The following is a 13,973-nucleotide window of genomic DNA, read 5'->3' on the forward strand; positions in this document are numbered from 1 at the left end:
GGGGCGGGACATATCGAGCAGCCCCGCCCACTTTTTAAATAGCCAATGACGTTTTATTTATGACAGCCACAGTCTAATCAATAAGCCCTTTAGATTCAATATGAAACTGTTACTAAAGCAAAACAGTGATTATAATGATGCTGACATTGTGTAGTTTGAAACTTGTGTAATTTATGTTGGTGCTGGGAACTTGTTATCTCTTCTACTCGTTAGTGCCGTTTCTCCTCCTAATCTGATCCAAATTGCTATAAAATATAGCATTCTGTGTAGAATTCAGATGGGTCTGCAACCTAATACAACGCAAAACCAGGCTTCTGATCCAATAGAAAGCATATTTACACTGTCTGAATCGCTCCTTATCGTGCCATTCAGCATACAGAAAATACTAAGTGACCTATTTTAGCTGCAGTTTCAGCTTTTATTTATAGTGTAGGGGGCGGGACATTTCAGATACTAGAGAGCGTTTGATTGGACAAAGTTTGATGAGAAGCTGAAGTGCAGGGTGACGTCATCAAAAAGTGAGAGACTGTGTAAGATTTGAATGCTTATATCATCCAAGTACGAATTTTGTCATCGTTTTGGAGCACACTAGCTTGTAGATAAATAAGGCTAACATATTCATACTAAAAGCCAAAGCATTTCGATTTTGATTTCATGGGCACTTTAAAAATCAAACTGCCACATTCTGTTATTCTCAGCTCAGCTGGCACTGAACATGGACAAGCTTGTCTAACCGAAACATGGTCTCGCTCAAATGTTCATTTGCCATCTTAGCGTCTCTCCTCTTATTCCATCTCACACACTCTCTCCATCAGCTTGTTGCCTTTGAGCATGCAGGCTGTTTGTTGTTGAACTTAATGATTTATAAAGGGGGCAGCTTGGCAAATGTAGCAGAACCCTTCACACACCTCCATTCCTTCCCACTTACTCTGGCCTGCTTTGTGTGTGTGTGTGTCTGTGTGTGTGTGTGTGTGTGTGTGTGTGTGTGTGTGTGTGTGTTTGGGGAGGATCGATCAATATAAAGGTGAGGGAAGTGTGTGAGCATACATATGAGATCAGTCTTCACTGGGTTGTGTGTTACCTCATGCATTTGTGTAGATCTTGTTTGTATTCATGTATGTGTTGCTGTGCATTATAGCTCTGTGTGTGTGTGTGTGTGTGTATTGTGAATGAGCTCCGCTCCGCACTTATTAATCACATCACTTTTCCTGCTATCGCCGCTTCAGGAGAACAGAGAGATAGCAAGACTGGAGGAATGAATTTTGGATTGATGGATGGATTGACTAGAATTTAGCAAGAAATTAATTAGAAAGAAAAAGCGAGAATTTAGAAGGAAAGAAGGAGGGAAGCAAAAAATGCAAATTAAGAGAGAGAAAGAAAATTACAAAGAAAGCAAGAATTTAGAAAAAATCAAGAAAGAATTTAGAGAAAAACATTTGAAAATTTGAAAAGCATTTAGAAAGGAAAGAAGCAGGAATTTAGAAAAAGATTTTGAAAAACTAACATTTAGTACGAATGAGAATTGAAAAAAGAAAAACTAAGAATTTAAGAAGAAAGCAGGAATTAAGAATTTTGAAACAAATAATTTAGAGAGAATTACAAGAATGTCAAAAGAAAAAATAGAAAAACAATCAGAAAAAGAAAATTTAGAAAGAAAATTAAAAAATTTTAGGAAAAAATAATACAATTTTAAAAGATTTAGAAAGAATGAATGAGAATTTAGAAAGAATGAAAGAATTTAGAATGAATTTTGGAATTTATGAAAGGAGGGAATGTAAAAAGAATGAAAGAAAGAAATGGAGGGGAGAAGTAAGGAGAGTTTTTAGGAAGGGAGGAAGAAATAGAAAGAAGAAGGAATTGAGAAATAAATCACGGAAGCAGAAATGAAAGGAAATGACGGAATAAAAGACAAAAAGACAGGTATGCAGAGATGTGAAAGTGAGGAAAAACCGAGAAACAGAGAGAATGAGTGGCACTGAGGTAGACGTGTATACTCATAAAACTGTTTCTTCCCTCCGTATGTGTGAGGAAGATAAACAGAGCAGGTAAACAGTACACTAAAGAATTCTGGGAATGCACCTTTTCAGGAAAATTAAAATATCTTCACACACAATACGTGCTATTTTTAGAGTTCTTTTAGCCATGCTTGATAATCATATTACGTGAAAGTGACGTGACATACAGCCAAGTATGGTGACCCATACTCAGAATTCATGCTCTGCATTTAATCCATCCAAAGTGCACACACACGCCGTGAACACACACCCGGAGCCGTGGGCAGTCATTTATGCTGCGGCGCCCGGGGAGCAGTTGGGGGTTCTTGCTCAAGGGCACCTTAGTCGTGGTATTGCCAGCCCGAGATTCGAACCCACAACCTTAGGGTTAGGAGTCATACTCTCTAACCATTAGGCCACGACTTCCCCACAATCTGCTGCAGACTCTGCTAATTATGAGTTTCATTCTGAAAAAAATGTGTAGACTAGATGACAGTGTGTTGAATGACTGTTTTAATGGTGTTGGATGTTTCACTAATAGCTGCAGTGATTAAACATGAGTCGCTCAGAGGTCGTGATCCAAAACTTAATGTGAACAAAACTACACACACACACAACTATGATACAGTAAATAATGACAAACTTTTTGTATTAGGCCACAGACCTCAAGTGACCTTTGACAGCCCGACACACTCACTGTCTCCCCTCGCTGGCTGTGCAGCATACAGATGCTTAATGTTCCAGCGCTGCCCTCTCTAAACTGCCGTGACTCTACTGTAGATGAAACTCCTCAGTGATTCCTGTCCTTTTCTCTCAGTCTCCATCAGCTGTAGCAGGTCTAAGCGCAATCCTCAAGAGGCTCTACAGTTGCTGTCTTCAGCTCGACTCAGTTTGAAGAGCCTTGTCACCAAAGCCAAAGTGAGTTTCACACACACTCAGCTCTTAAAGTCTTTAGCTTTAAGGGTTTTGCTAAAGTTTTGCCAAAACAGGCCTCTTTTGTTTTGTAAAAATTGGCAATTTCTGACTATTTAATGCTAGTGAGTTAAAAATAAATTGTTGAATGAACATGATTTATTCGTAGCACCCATTATGCATCTAATCAAATCAAGTAAACTTGCACTGCTTCGAATGTGTTATATGAACACAATATACATTTGTAGATTAAAGATGATTATAACATGTCAATGAAACTTCTTTGCAACTAATTGAATCAAAATGTTTATATTGCGTTAGTCTAATCAAATTTATTCTTATTCACTCAATGCTGGTAAAGAACTTTAATTCAACAAAATTCTGCTTTGTTAAATCAACTAGTTAACATCTTGTTAATGTATGGTTTTGATAGTTTAATGAAAATCTATTTTATTTAAATTAGATGAATGTACTAATTATGCTTGCACCAGTAATCTAAAAAAAAAAAAAAAAAAAAAAAAAAAAAGCACAGTAAAAAATTTAAATTTGAAATTTTTTTTTTTTTTCCATTGGCCTTTAACATGCACCAATTAAGTTTAACCTGCTTTCTTCACTTTTAGTCTCCTGTTTGTAACACAATGCATAAGAAACATTTATAGCCAACTAAATCTTGGCCCTTGAGAAAACTGATCCCAAAGCAATGCTTGTAGGACTTTAACACCATTTTGTGGAAAAAAAAGAAAAAAAAAAACACAACAACAACATCTGACCGAACATGAATGAATATGTATAACAAACAATTGTGAGTAAAACAATATTAGTTATAAAACAGTACAAAAAAAAAAGAAAAAAAGATACAGTCTGGTGCAAAAAAACAAAAACACCTTGCTGCAGCTTGCTGTAATGATATCACATGAAATGTATTTTGATAATTCTAAATTACATTGTAGCTATGGTGCTTCACATATAAAAAATTAAGACACTTTAACACTACCCTTTTGGGAATTCGTAAGGTAAACCTTGGCCTGAGAGAAAAACAAAAAACAAACAAAAAAAAAACACAACAACAACATTTGAACGAACATGAATGTATAACAAAGAATTGTGAGTAAAACAATATTAGTTAGAAAACAGTACTTAAAAAAAATTTAAAATAAAAAAAAAGTTTGCAGCAAAAAAAAATAAATAAAATAATAAAAAACACCTTGCTGCAGCTTGCTGTGATATCACATGAAATGTATTTTGATAATTCTAAATTACAGTGTAGCTATGTTGCTTCACATATAACAAATTAAGACACTTTTAACACTACCCTTTTGGGAATTTGTAAGGTAAACCTTGATCGGACACAAAATGTGACATTTGAACATGAACATAAAACAAACTTTTGTGAGTTTATAAATTTGAGCTATAAAATATTAATAATAGTTTGATGCAATACGATTTAAAAAAAAAAAAAAAAAATAATAATAAAAAAAAAACTTAGCAGCTGCTTCCTGTGGAATCACATGAAAATGATTTTGATAACTCTAGATTACCAAATACATATACACATGAAGTTATGTTGCTTCACGTCTGAAAATAAACAACCTGATACTGTGCATCAGCTACTGCTCCACTCCCAGAAAATATTTGTAAGCGTGTAACAACTACTTCAGTCAGTGGTCCCTTTAAACATTGTTGTAGTCAAAGTCCATTTAAAACAAACAAAAACAAGCTTCGCTAATTACGCCAACCTTACTTGCACCATCAATCCAGTTTATAGGGACTGTGCCATCAAAAAGAGTGGTCTATAAAAGAGCTTGTAATCATCTACAAATGTGCATCTTCGTAAGTACACCAGTGTTGTTCAAGCTCACTTGCTCCAGTAGCTTGTTTGTAGGAACTGTGCAAAAAATAAGTTGAAACTCCCAAGTGGAATTTTTTTACTTAAAAGTCTTATTCAATGTTACTTGCTCCAGAAGCTTATATTAGAGAAACAGTGCCATGAATAACAGTTGTCCATATATATATATATACACACACAGAACGCCAAAAATGCAGAACTTCAAAAAGTACTTTATGTTTGACTCTGTCCATTAAGATTCAGAAAGATCTTCTGCAAGACTTCAAAGTGCATTTGAGCTCTGGTGAGTAGCTCATGTTCAAACAGTATATCAGCCCAAATAACAGAGCACAAGCCTGCGCAATGCTACTCAAGTCACTGAGGACTTCCACACCTTCAATTAGGACACCAATGTACTGTGGGTCATCGTCAGGCAGCGCTACCTCCTTCAGTATGACATACACTCCCATCACAGTTTGTTCCATGGTACTTTGTGACTCAATGTCTGAATCCTGTGGGACGACATGAAAGATTAAAAAAACTAATTATCTAAAATATTTCTTTCAAGAATTGCACACTTATACACACATTATACCTTATTAAGTACACCTGTAAAGTGCACTTCAATCCAATACAGGAGCTCTGCTATGAATTCTACATTTACCAGGTTATAATTTATCAGTTTATAAGTTTAAACAGTCAGAAAGGTGTTAATTCTTCTAAATGTTGATTATTGAGGTCACAGTGGGTGCTGAAGGGTTATTGCAGTGCATTATGTTATAAGACTTATTATTTGGCCACCAAATTTATAATGAATGAGGTGCTATAAACATTAGAACCATCTTAGAATATAATGCACTGCAATAAAAACAAAAGCAGGCATGTAGTTTTTCTTATGTCATTTATTTATTTTTGTTGCACGCCTCTTCTGCTTTTAGATCAATTTAAATCTTTAGGGTGGGTTTACAGTTTTCTAAGTCAGGCCCAAGAGAGCTCAACCAATATGAAATAAAAATGTATTAGGTTTTTGTGCATTAACCAATTCATAACATAATTTTGTCATGGTGTACCATTAGTTTCCTATAAATTAATTTGTCCAGCTCTGTTATTTGATCAAGTTATGCATGCTCTCATTTCACATTTTTGTAGTAGCAAATAGGGGGAAAACACGGCCCAAGTTAAGATTTAATGGGCTTTTGAAATTGCATTTTCTCATCAACTCACCAAATATGCCTTCACTAGTTTTTCAGGGTCTTCATTCAAGTAGGTAAAAAATTGATAGCCTGAATGCACTGTAAGTCGCTTTGGATAAAAGCGTCTGCTAATGCATAAATTTAATTTATTTATTTATTTATTAGGTAGGTGCACAGAGACTTGATCACACAGGCTATTCTGGTATGTATAGTGTCATCCTGTGGGGTGGGGACAAGATTAACTCAAACTTCAGTGCTTAAGAGTACTTACGGTTTTACAAAAAAAAAAAAAAAAAAAAAAAAAAAGATTGAACATGAAAGAATATCTTCATTGAGAATGACTACTAAACTCATTTATCAATACAAACCTTGGAGATGGCATCCATGATCTGTCGGATTTTTTTCCTGATTGCCCGACTTTTCTACTGAAGATCTCCATCAAACGTGCGGGAGTACCGGTCAAGTTCAGCAAAAGAACGTAGAAAGCAGTGGTACAGTAGAAAACCGAAAGAACTCCCTATCAATCTGAAAAACATTGACAATGCATAACAAAAGAATAAGAAGCCGTTTCATCCATTTCTCTATGAGCAACGAAATAGTTAAGACGTTGCAAGTGTCCCGTACTTTCCCAAAAATTTGAGCCACTAGGTTAGCAACACAAACAGATTTGACAAATTTTTCTTCAGTAACAGCTTGACTGATCTGGAGGTTATGGCTTTTGAAAATATCTGAAAGAGCACGCTTTGTGAGTGGCGCACATGCCGAGCTTAACCAAAAATGCAGTTTTTCCAACAATTCATCTAACAATCTGGCAGGAATATGATATATATGTTCTAATTTCAACAATATCACAGCTATTTTCTGTTCAATTAATTTGGGCAAATTGACAACAGCAAGATCATCACTTTCTGACACTGACTCAGGACCAACTTCAGCATATGACACATCAGTAGAACCTACCAGCACTAAAATCTTCAGAGCTATGTGCCGAGTCTGCAAACACAGTTAAACCTGCTTTAAAATCTTTTTGTGAGTTATGCTTTCTTTTTTTGTGTGGATAAAATGAACTTAAAATGTTTGTCTTGAAAGAGCAACCCAAAAAATACACAAGTTACAGTCTCATTATTTTTCAAATGTGTTCCAATGTGAATAAATAAATCTTTTTCCGTGGAAAGGTCAGAACGGTTGCATAACTCACATCGAAAGTACATGATTGTGTTGCGGTCTGTGTAGAATTTAATGGGTGAACTCTATACACGTGGGTTTTCAGTCCTGCACATGTCTTAAATGTGCATGGACAATTTAAATATACACAAACATAATGATTTCCAAAACAATGGTGTAGTTTATAATGCTTAAGTAATTTGTACGTTCAACTCTCCTTTGCAACACACTGACTGCACTGCCACATAAAGTCACTGAAAGAGAAAGAAAAAGAAAATTCAGTAATCAAGGATAGTTAGTTATACATTAATGTATGTGAGTGTTAAGAAAAACTACTTACCATGTAATTAAGGTGAGGTTCACACCAGAAGAGCATGGGGAGAGCTTATATTGTGATGCATTTTTCCTTTTTTTGTGTGTATGAAAAAAAGGAACATTTCCGCTGTGAAAAAGAAATATATAAAAGTTAACCTGCAAAACTGCAATCAATTTACCCTAATGTGTATGCTAAGGCCAGAAAAACACAATATTCTCCTATTCTAAAGAAAGTTACCACTACTGGCTGCTGTTACTAAATATTAAAGAGTTTTTACTTATATTAAGAACTATGCTCCCTGGATAAAACCATGCAACCCTATAAAATCAGAACTTTTAGTGCAATTTAGATATTTCAAATAGATGATCGACTGCATCATATTTTACTTGACTATTTTTGCATACTGTATTTCAGTAAGCTGGGATTGAAAATACAGAAATGTCTAGTTATAAAACGTTTAAAGTAATATTTTTGCTGATATACTTTACACTCACAAAAAGGGCCAGGCGAACGTTATTTGGTAACGTTAGTTAAACTGTGATCCGAAGATGAACGGAGATCTTACGGGTTTGGAAGGATATGAGGGTGTCATTAATTACATAATTTTAATGTATGGATGAACTAACACTTTAATAACATCCCTCCGTTGTTATACGAAGCAAAATCTCAATAAATAAAAATACAAAAAAATAAAATAACGTCTGGTATTTCAGATAGGCCAAGTTGCATATATATAACGTTACCTTAACTTACATTCACTTACAGAAAAAAGGGTGCATGGTGTGTTTCGACTCTGCGTTAACTTTTCCTCCGTCTCTCCCTTCCAATCGTTGGGGTAGAGTTTACGGTTGTGTAGTTAATAGTTAGGCGTAGCTAGGATTGAATTGTGATGCTAAATTTTGAAATGATTAACGTTTAAGGAAACTCGCATCGACGCAGACAAGGAAATTTACCCCAACACGTGTTTTTCAGAATGAGAAAATAAGCCTACTTAGAAACATCGCCACAGTGTGTAATAACGTATTTCTAATCTAAAATCCCACTGTACTAATTAAAAACAGGTACATATCAAGTCAAACTTACCCTCAATATCACGGATGCAGACCGATTAGACGCAGCAGTTCAAACCGCACACAAAACTCCACGGCGTGACGTGTTCCGAACTTCCCGCCGAAGTGATGATGAGCATGCGCAGTGACTGACTCTTCTTCTTCTTCTTTTGGCGCGTTTGCATTCGATGCGCATGCGCATAGTGACTCACCAGAGAGAGGTATTGATAAGAAGCACTTCAGTCTCATTGAATCAACACGTGCTGATCGAATTAATTTGATTATTTCGTAATTTAGTTACAAATAACAAGAATGAATCATTTAACATAAGTAAACGTGTTATATTCTTATTTAATCAGACATATTTGTATTTTGCAAATCAAACAAGTGGCTAGTTGACTTTTTTGAGTGTTGAAAAAAGGGGTCTTTTTTTTTTTGTAAATTTTGGATTTTTGTGTATTTTTTGTGCTAACAAATCCAACAAAACAGGATATTTAATAAGGAAATTTAGAATGGATTTTATATATATATATATATATATATATATATTATATATATATATATATATATATATATATTCTATATATATATATATATATATATATATATAAAATACTGTTAGAAAATTTGAGGGTAGTATTTTTATTTATGCATCATTATTATTATTATTATTATTATTATTATTATTTTTAAGTTAATGTTTTCAGAAAGGGCACATTAAATTGATTAAAGGTGACGGTAAAGACTGTATATAATGTAGAAAAAATCCAATTTCAAATAAATTGTTCTTTTTGAGTCCTGAAAAACTATATTATTATAATATTAAGCAGCATAATGGTGTTCAACATCAGTAATAATAAGATATTAGAAACAAATCAACATATTAGAATGATTTCTGAAGGATCATGTGAAACCGAAAACTGGAGTAATAGTAATTATGGAAAAGTAATTATCTTTTTGTCAGCTCCCATTTATAAGTCTCACATTTTTTTGTTTTGTTTTCTCTTCACAGCAGCTGTACACTGATGTCGCCACAGGTGAACTCCATGATGACCTCAGAGGTGATGTCACCGAGCTCGAGCAGCTCATCACAGAGCTGCAGGACCTGAGTGCCCAGCTACGCAGCCAATGAGAAGCCATAGCAGTTTTCTTCCTCCCTTTGATCCTGGAGGGCTTAGGGCTTCTGTCGCTTGTTAAATCAGCAGGAAAAACTTAAAATAAAGACTTGTTAATGACTGAGTTAAAGATATTTGTCATCATGACCTGATCCAGGGTCAGCTGTCTTTGCCCTAGTCAGAGCTCCTGTGATCACACAATGTGATTTTAAGGTCCCTGAAGCTGGCAATGAATTTCCTTTGTTCAACAGTGCCTCATTCCAATAAATAGTACACAGTCTCTTTCTTACATACAGTATTTAATCCATGTGCTTGTTTTTTGAACTTGTGTATATGATGATTTAGTCAGAGTAGAATAAAATGAGTGACAACTGACAGCTAGGTCAAGCAACATCATATGCGTTGCAACAGTGTTAAAGTCATGACAAACTCTGAGTTTGAATCTAGGCCTAGAGTTCGACTCAAGACCAACACCAGAAAAGGGTCGTGTTTGAGTCTGAATGCTCCCGAGACTGACAAAACCAAGACACTGGAAAAAGTCTTGAACTCAGGACAGACTCAGTGACTTGTGTATTATCATTTTAACTGGAAGCCTTTCCTACAGCAGTCATATTAAGCATAACTTTTCATTGACTCTCCTCACCCTGTCTCTACTGTCTATTTTGTTCTCTGCCAAAGGGAGTGTTTCGGAGATTGCTATCATGATATCTGAAAAAGCGCCTCAGTTGGGCATAAAATCTAAACACTGACAATGTTTGCTTTAATTTATTTCAGCAATCTTCATCCACGCAAAACTTAACCCTCAGTTAATGTATTTAAGGCAACCTTTAACCTGGGGTTCAGCAAAAGTTTGCCTTTTGAATTTAAAATGTTGGTTATTATTATAACTGTGGGTAAATAGTTTCAAGTTTGAAAAGCCCATATTTGATTATTTAAAAGTATTACAGGAACACATTACCATGAAAATGTTTGGGGTCTGTAAAATATCTTTAATAGTTTCAAGTTAGACTTCTCCAGGCCCCAAAAATACCCTTAGACTCCAGAGGGTTGAGTATTTTTTATTGTGGTATATTATTACTAAAATAAAAATAACTTTTTTTTTATATTAAATATTTCTTTTTTTTTTTTATTTTTTTTTTTTTTTTATTGTGGTTTATTCTTTTGTTGGATTTGTTTTTTGTGAAATATTTTAATTATGATGTTTTTCAAATATGCTGATTTGTATTATTATTATTATCATATAAATCTTTTGCAACTTATGTCTTTACTCTCACTTTTGATCAATTTAATGTGTCCTTGTTGAATAGAAGAAATATATATATAAAAAAAACCTTTGACCACAAACTTTTGAACAATAGTGGATATAAAGTATGTATCAGATTAGGTCATTATGTCATTGAGAGCTTGCAGAGTTGCCTTTCTGAGCTTTTTGAATGTTGATATATTTGATTGTCCAATTCTAGTGAGATTTTAGAGAGATTTATTTTTACCAATCTGATTTCTTATAAATCTAGACTCTCTTCCTGTCTTGACGCCCATCTTGCTTGCACATATCTCTGTGCCTTTCCTCTGAGAAATTGCATCATGCTAGTAATTTTTCTGCATGGTATTTGAGCATTAGACAATATCTGTAAGTAATTAACTTTCATTGTGAGATCATTTCTTTGTTTGCTTGACCGTTAACAAGAAACAAGGAAATTGGCAGTGTTTGGTTATTCATCATATTCAGCTATGTACAAATGATGCAAGAACATTGCCTAGTAAGTTGCCCTGGAGAACCAAAAGGATAGCTGGGGGCTAAGAAATATGAAACTGATACAAAGCAACCATTCTGTGTCTGTTCTGGGAACCACCAAGTGAACTACTTACAGAGATTACACAATGTCAACACACTATAGCAGAGATATTTAAAATCAGTGCCACATATGTTCGGCATTTGTTACTACATCATCCAAAAAGTGCTGCTCTGTTCTTCTGAATAGAGTGCTGCAGTGATGACGTGCTATTGTAGGCCAATGCACAACTTTTATGAATTTTGATGCTGAAATACAATCACCAGATGTAAAAAGCTAAACGTAGACTATAAAATAAATTGCACTACAGTCACATGACTTTTATCTTTCTATCTTTACTTCAAACAATAAAGAGTTTAATGTGATCATAAGGCTGGAAGCAGACTAGTGAGTATGTTACCTGTTTGCAGTGTAAATGCATTTAATCAAAAACCCAATAACTTTAGACGATAAAACCAGGAAATTCTAAAAAAGGTAATTTGTTTCCAGGGTGTGACCATCCCTGCAGCACTCTGCGCTTTTGGAAGCTAGCAGGATGTGCCTAAAATAAATATCAAGCTCTCCTCAGCTGTCCTCAAGGTTGCAGTTGTCTAAATGGCAAATACTGTAACTTAGGTAGTATCTAAAACCAAAATGTTGTGTTTGAAAACCCCTTATTACATTAGAGATTTGCTGACAGAAGACATTTGCGTCCCTCCCACCAGGGCTGCCCTGCTGGCTGTTACAACAATCGCAAAGCACATTTTTAGCTATGTAAACTGTTAATTCCCAGCACAGCTCTCCTTCCTCCCGCAGGGTTGTGGTGATACCAATAATACAGTGTGAAGTTCCTGTCCTCCCTCTGTGGGCCGCATTTGTGACTGCTGTATCATTTAATTGCGTCCCTGCCGTCTCACGCACAAATGAACAACTTAAGAACCCGATTGCCCTGCGTTATGTTCTCTGACAGTTTATAAAGTATAGCTGTAAAAGTTGATTGTGTTTGACACAATTGATCTTTTAAATTCCAAGTACTACTGTACTGATGAAATGGTTTAGATTTGGATATTCCCAAGAGGTGAGTTTGCAAAACAAGGGGTGGTTCACCCAAAAATGAAAGTTCTATCATCATTTACTTACCTCGCGTCATTCTAAACCTGTATGACTTTTTTCTGTGAAACACAAAAATATATTTTGAATAGTGTTTTTGTTTTTTTCTTTTATGCATACAGTCAAAGTCAGTGAGGTCCTCACTGAATTTCAAAATATCTTTTGTGTTCCATAGAAGAATGTAAGTATGGATGAATATGTGAGTAAATGATGGCAGAATTTTCATTTTTGGGTAAACTTTATCTGAAGTATTTATCCAGGGGGACTATAATACAAAAAATTATGATATTTCAAATCACTTGACTGATTGAGAACAGGTGTCATTACTTTTCTAAGCGATCAGATCTGTGATTTTCACCTTCTGGACGATAAAACTAGTGATAAATTTGTAGACTTAATAAAGGGTACTGTAAGTCCTTTCCAGAAACCAGAATGATTGACAGCTGAAGATGGGTTCTTTTGATTGGCCTAATACACAGACCACACAGAGCACCCTAGCGACTGCATAGCAACGTTAAAAACCTCCCAGAACACCTTAGCAACTGTATAAAATGATACATTTTATATTAAATAGTAAGTTTGCCTTTGTATTTCTTGCACATGACTGGCTGATAGAGAGTACTGCTGTTACTGCTCACAACCTGAATGATTGAAGCAATTAAGCCTATTTAATTAAAACTTTGAGAACATTATTACTAATGTTACAATTACTCATTGTATGCGTTTCCTCCTGTTACTTTACTATTACTATTATTATTATTATTATTATTATTATTATTCACATGGCTGGGAATTGTGTGCAAATCCCCATTGAAGGTTAGATTCACAGACCAAAATGAGATTTGAGAGTGTAGTGTAAACTACTTTGTTAAAGCATGCCAAAATCTTGCCATTAACATTGTGTTCTCTCTCTCCTGCTCATCTTTTAGTTATGATGGTCATTATTTTTAAACTAAAAATAGCTGTGATAGCATTATGACAGCACCGACTCTCTCTCTGTTCCTTAACTGAATTTATTTTTCAGCTCTAAACCATTAGACATGGAAGATGTAACAGGAACTTTCTTGTTTTTTTTTTTTCAATTAGAGACCATCAGTTGATGTAAACAACCCTAATGTGGCAATATTCTTCACAATATAAATTGTTTGCGCATGTACATTATACAAATGGACTGTTTAACACCTGTTAGGTTGTGTAGAAACAGAACAGTTTCTTTCAAGACATTCGGTTCTTCTCAAGGATGATCTCATGCAATCAATAAATCAGTCTGAAATCTCCTTCCAAATACTCCAGAGCTTAAGAGGAATGGTATTCCATGTCTGTCTATCTGTCTCTCTGGCTGTCTCACCCACGCATATCCTAGAGTGGGCTGAGCTCAGTCTAGGCCTAAAATGATCTTGATCTAAGGAAGTTTCTGAGTCATCTTTCAGTAATGCTATAAAGATGTTCTGGTAATCCAGATAACAAGCATCTGTAGGAGGACAGCAACTTTCGGCTAAGTTTAGGGAATTGTGAGCGTGTGA

The 13,973-nt window shown here is 35.0% G+C and overlaps 1 protein-coding gene and 2 long non-coding RNA genes across 3 annotated transcripts in view; 2 read left to right on the forward strand and 1 right to left on the reverse strand.

Annotated features, from left to right (window-relative positions):
* Positions 1 to 9,859, forward strand: part of LOC109047350 (tetratricopeptide repeat protein 27-like) — an 80,711-nt gene extending 70,852 nt beyond the window's left edge. Inside the window, exons 19-20 of the mRNA XM_042773959.1 lie at positions 2,812 to 2,912; positions 9,466 to 9,859. Coding sequence (XP_042629893.1) covers positions 2,812 to 2,912; positions 9,466 to 9,585 — 221 coding nt within the window. The 3' untranslated portion in view covers positions 9,586 to 9,859. The remainder of the gene's footprint in view (positions 1 to 2,811; positions 2,913 to 9,465) is intronic.
* Positions 3,446 to 4,971, reverse strand: LOC122148152. Its single transcript, XR_006162134.1, has 2 exons — positions 4,244 to 4,971; positions 3,446 to 3,925 (listed from the first exon to the last, which is right to left on the reverse strand). It is a non-coding gene; the product is annotated as an uncharacterized LOC122148152 (long non-coding RNA).
* LOC122148151 lies at positions 5,605 to 6,234 on the forward strand. The gene is made up of 2 exons (XR_006162133.1): positions 5,605 to 5,994; positions 6,090 to 6,234. It is a non-coding gene; the product is annotated as an uncharacterized LOC122148151 (long non-coding RNA).
* Positions 9,860 to 13,973: the final 4,114 nt, after the last annotated feature.

The sequence above is a fragment of the Cyprinus carpio genome, chromosome A17 (genome assembly GCF_018340385.1).
Source record: "Cyprinus carpio isolate SPL01 chromosome A17, ASM1834038v1, whole genome shotgun sequence".
Taxonomy (NCBI): Eukaryota; Metazoa; Chordata; class Actinopteri; order Cypriniformes; family Cyprinidae; genus Cyprinus; species Cyprinus carpio.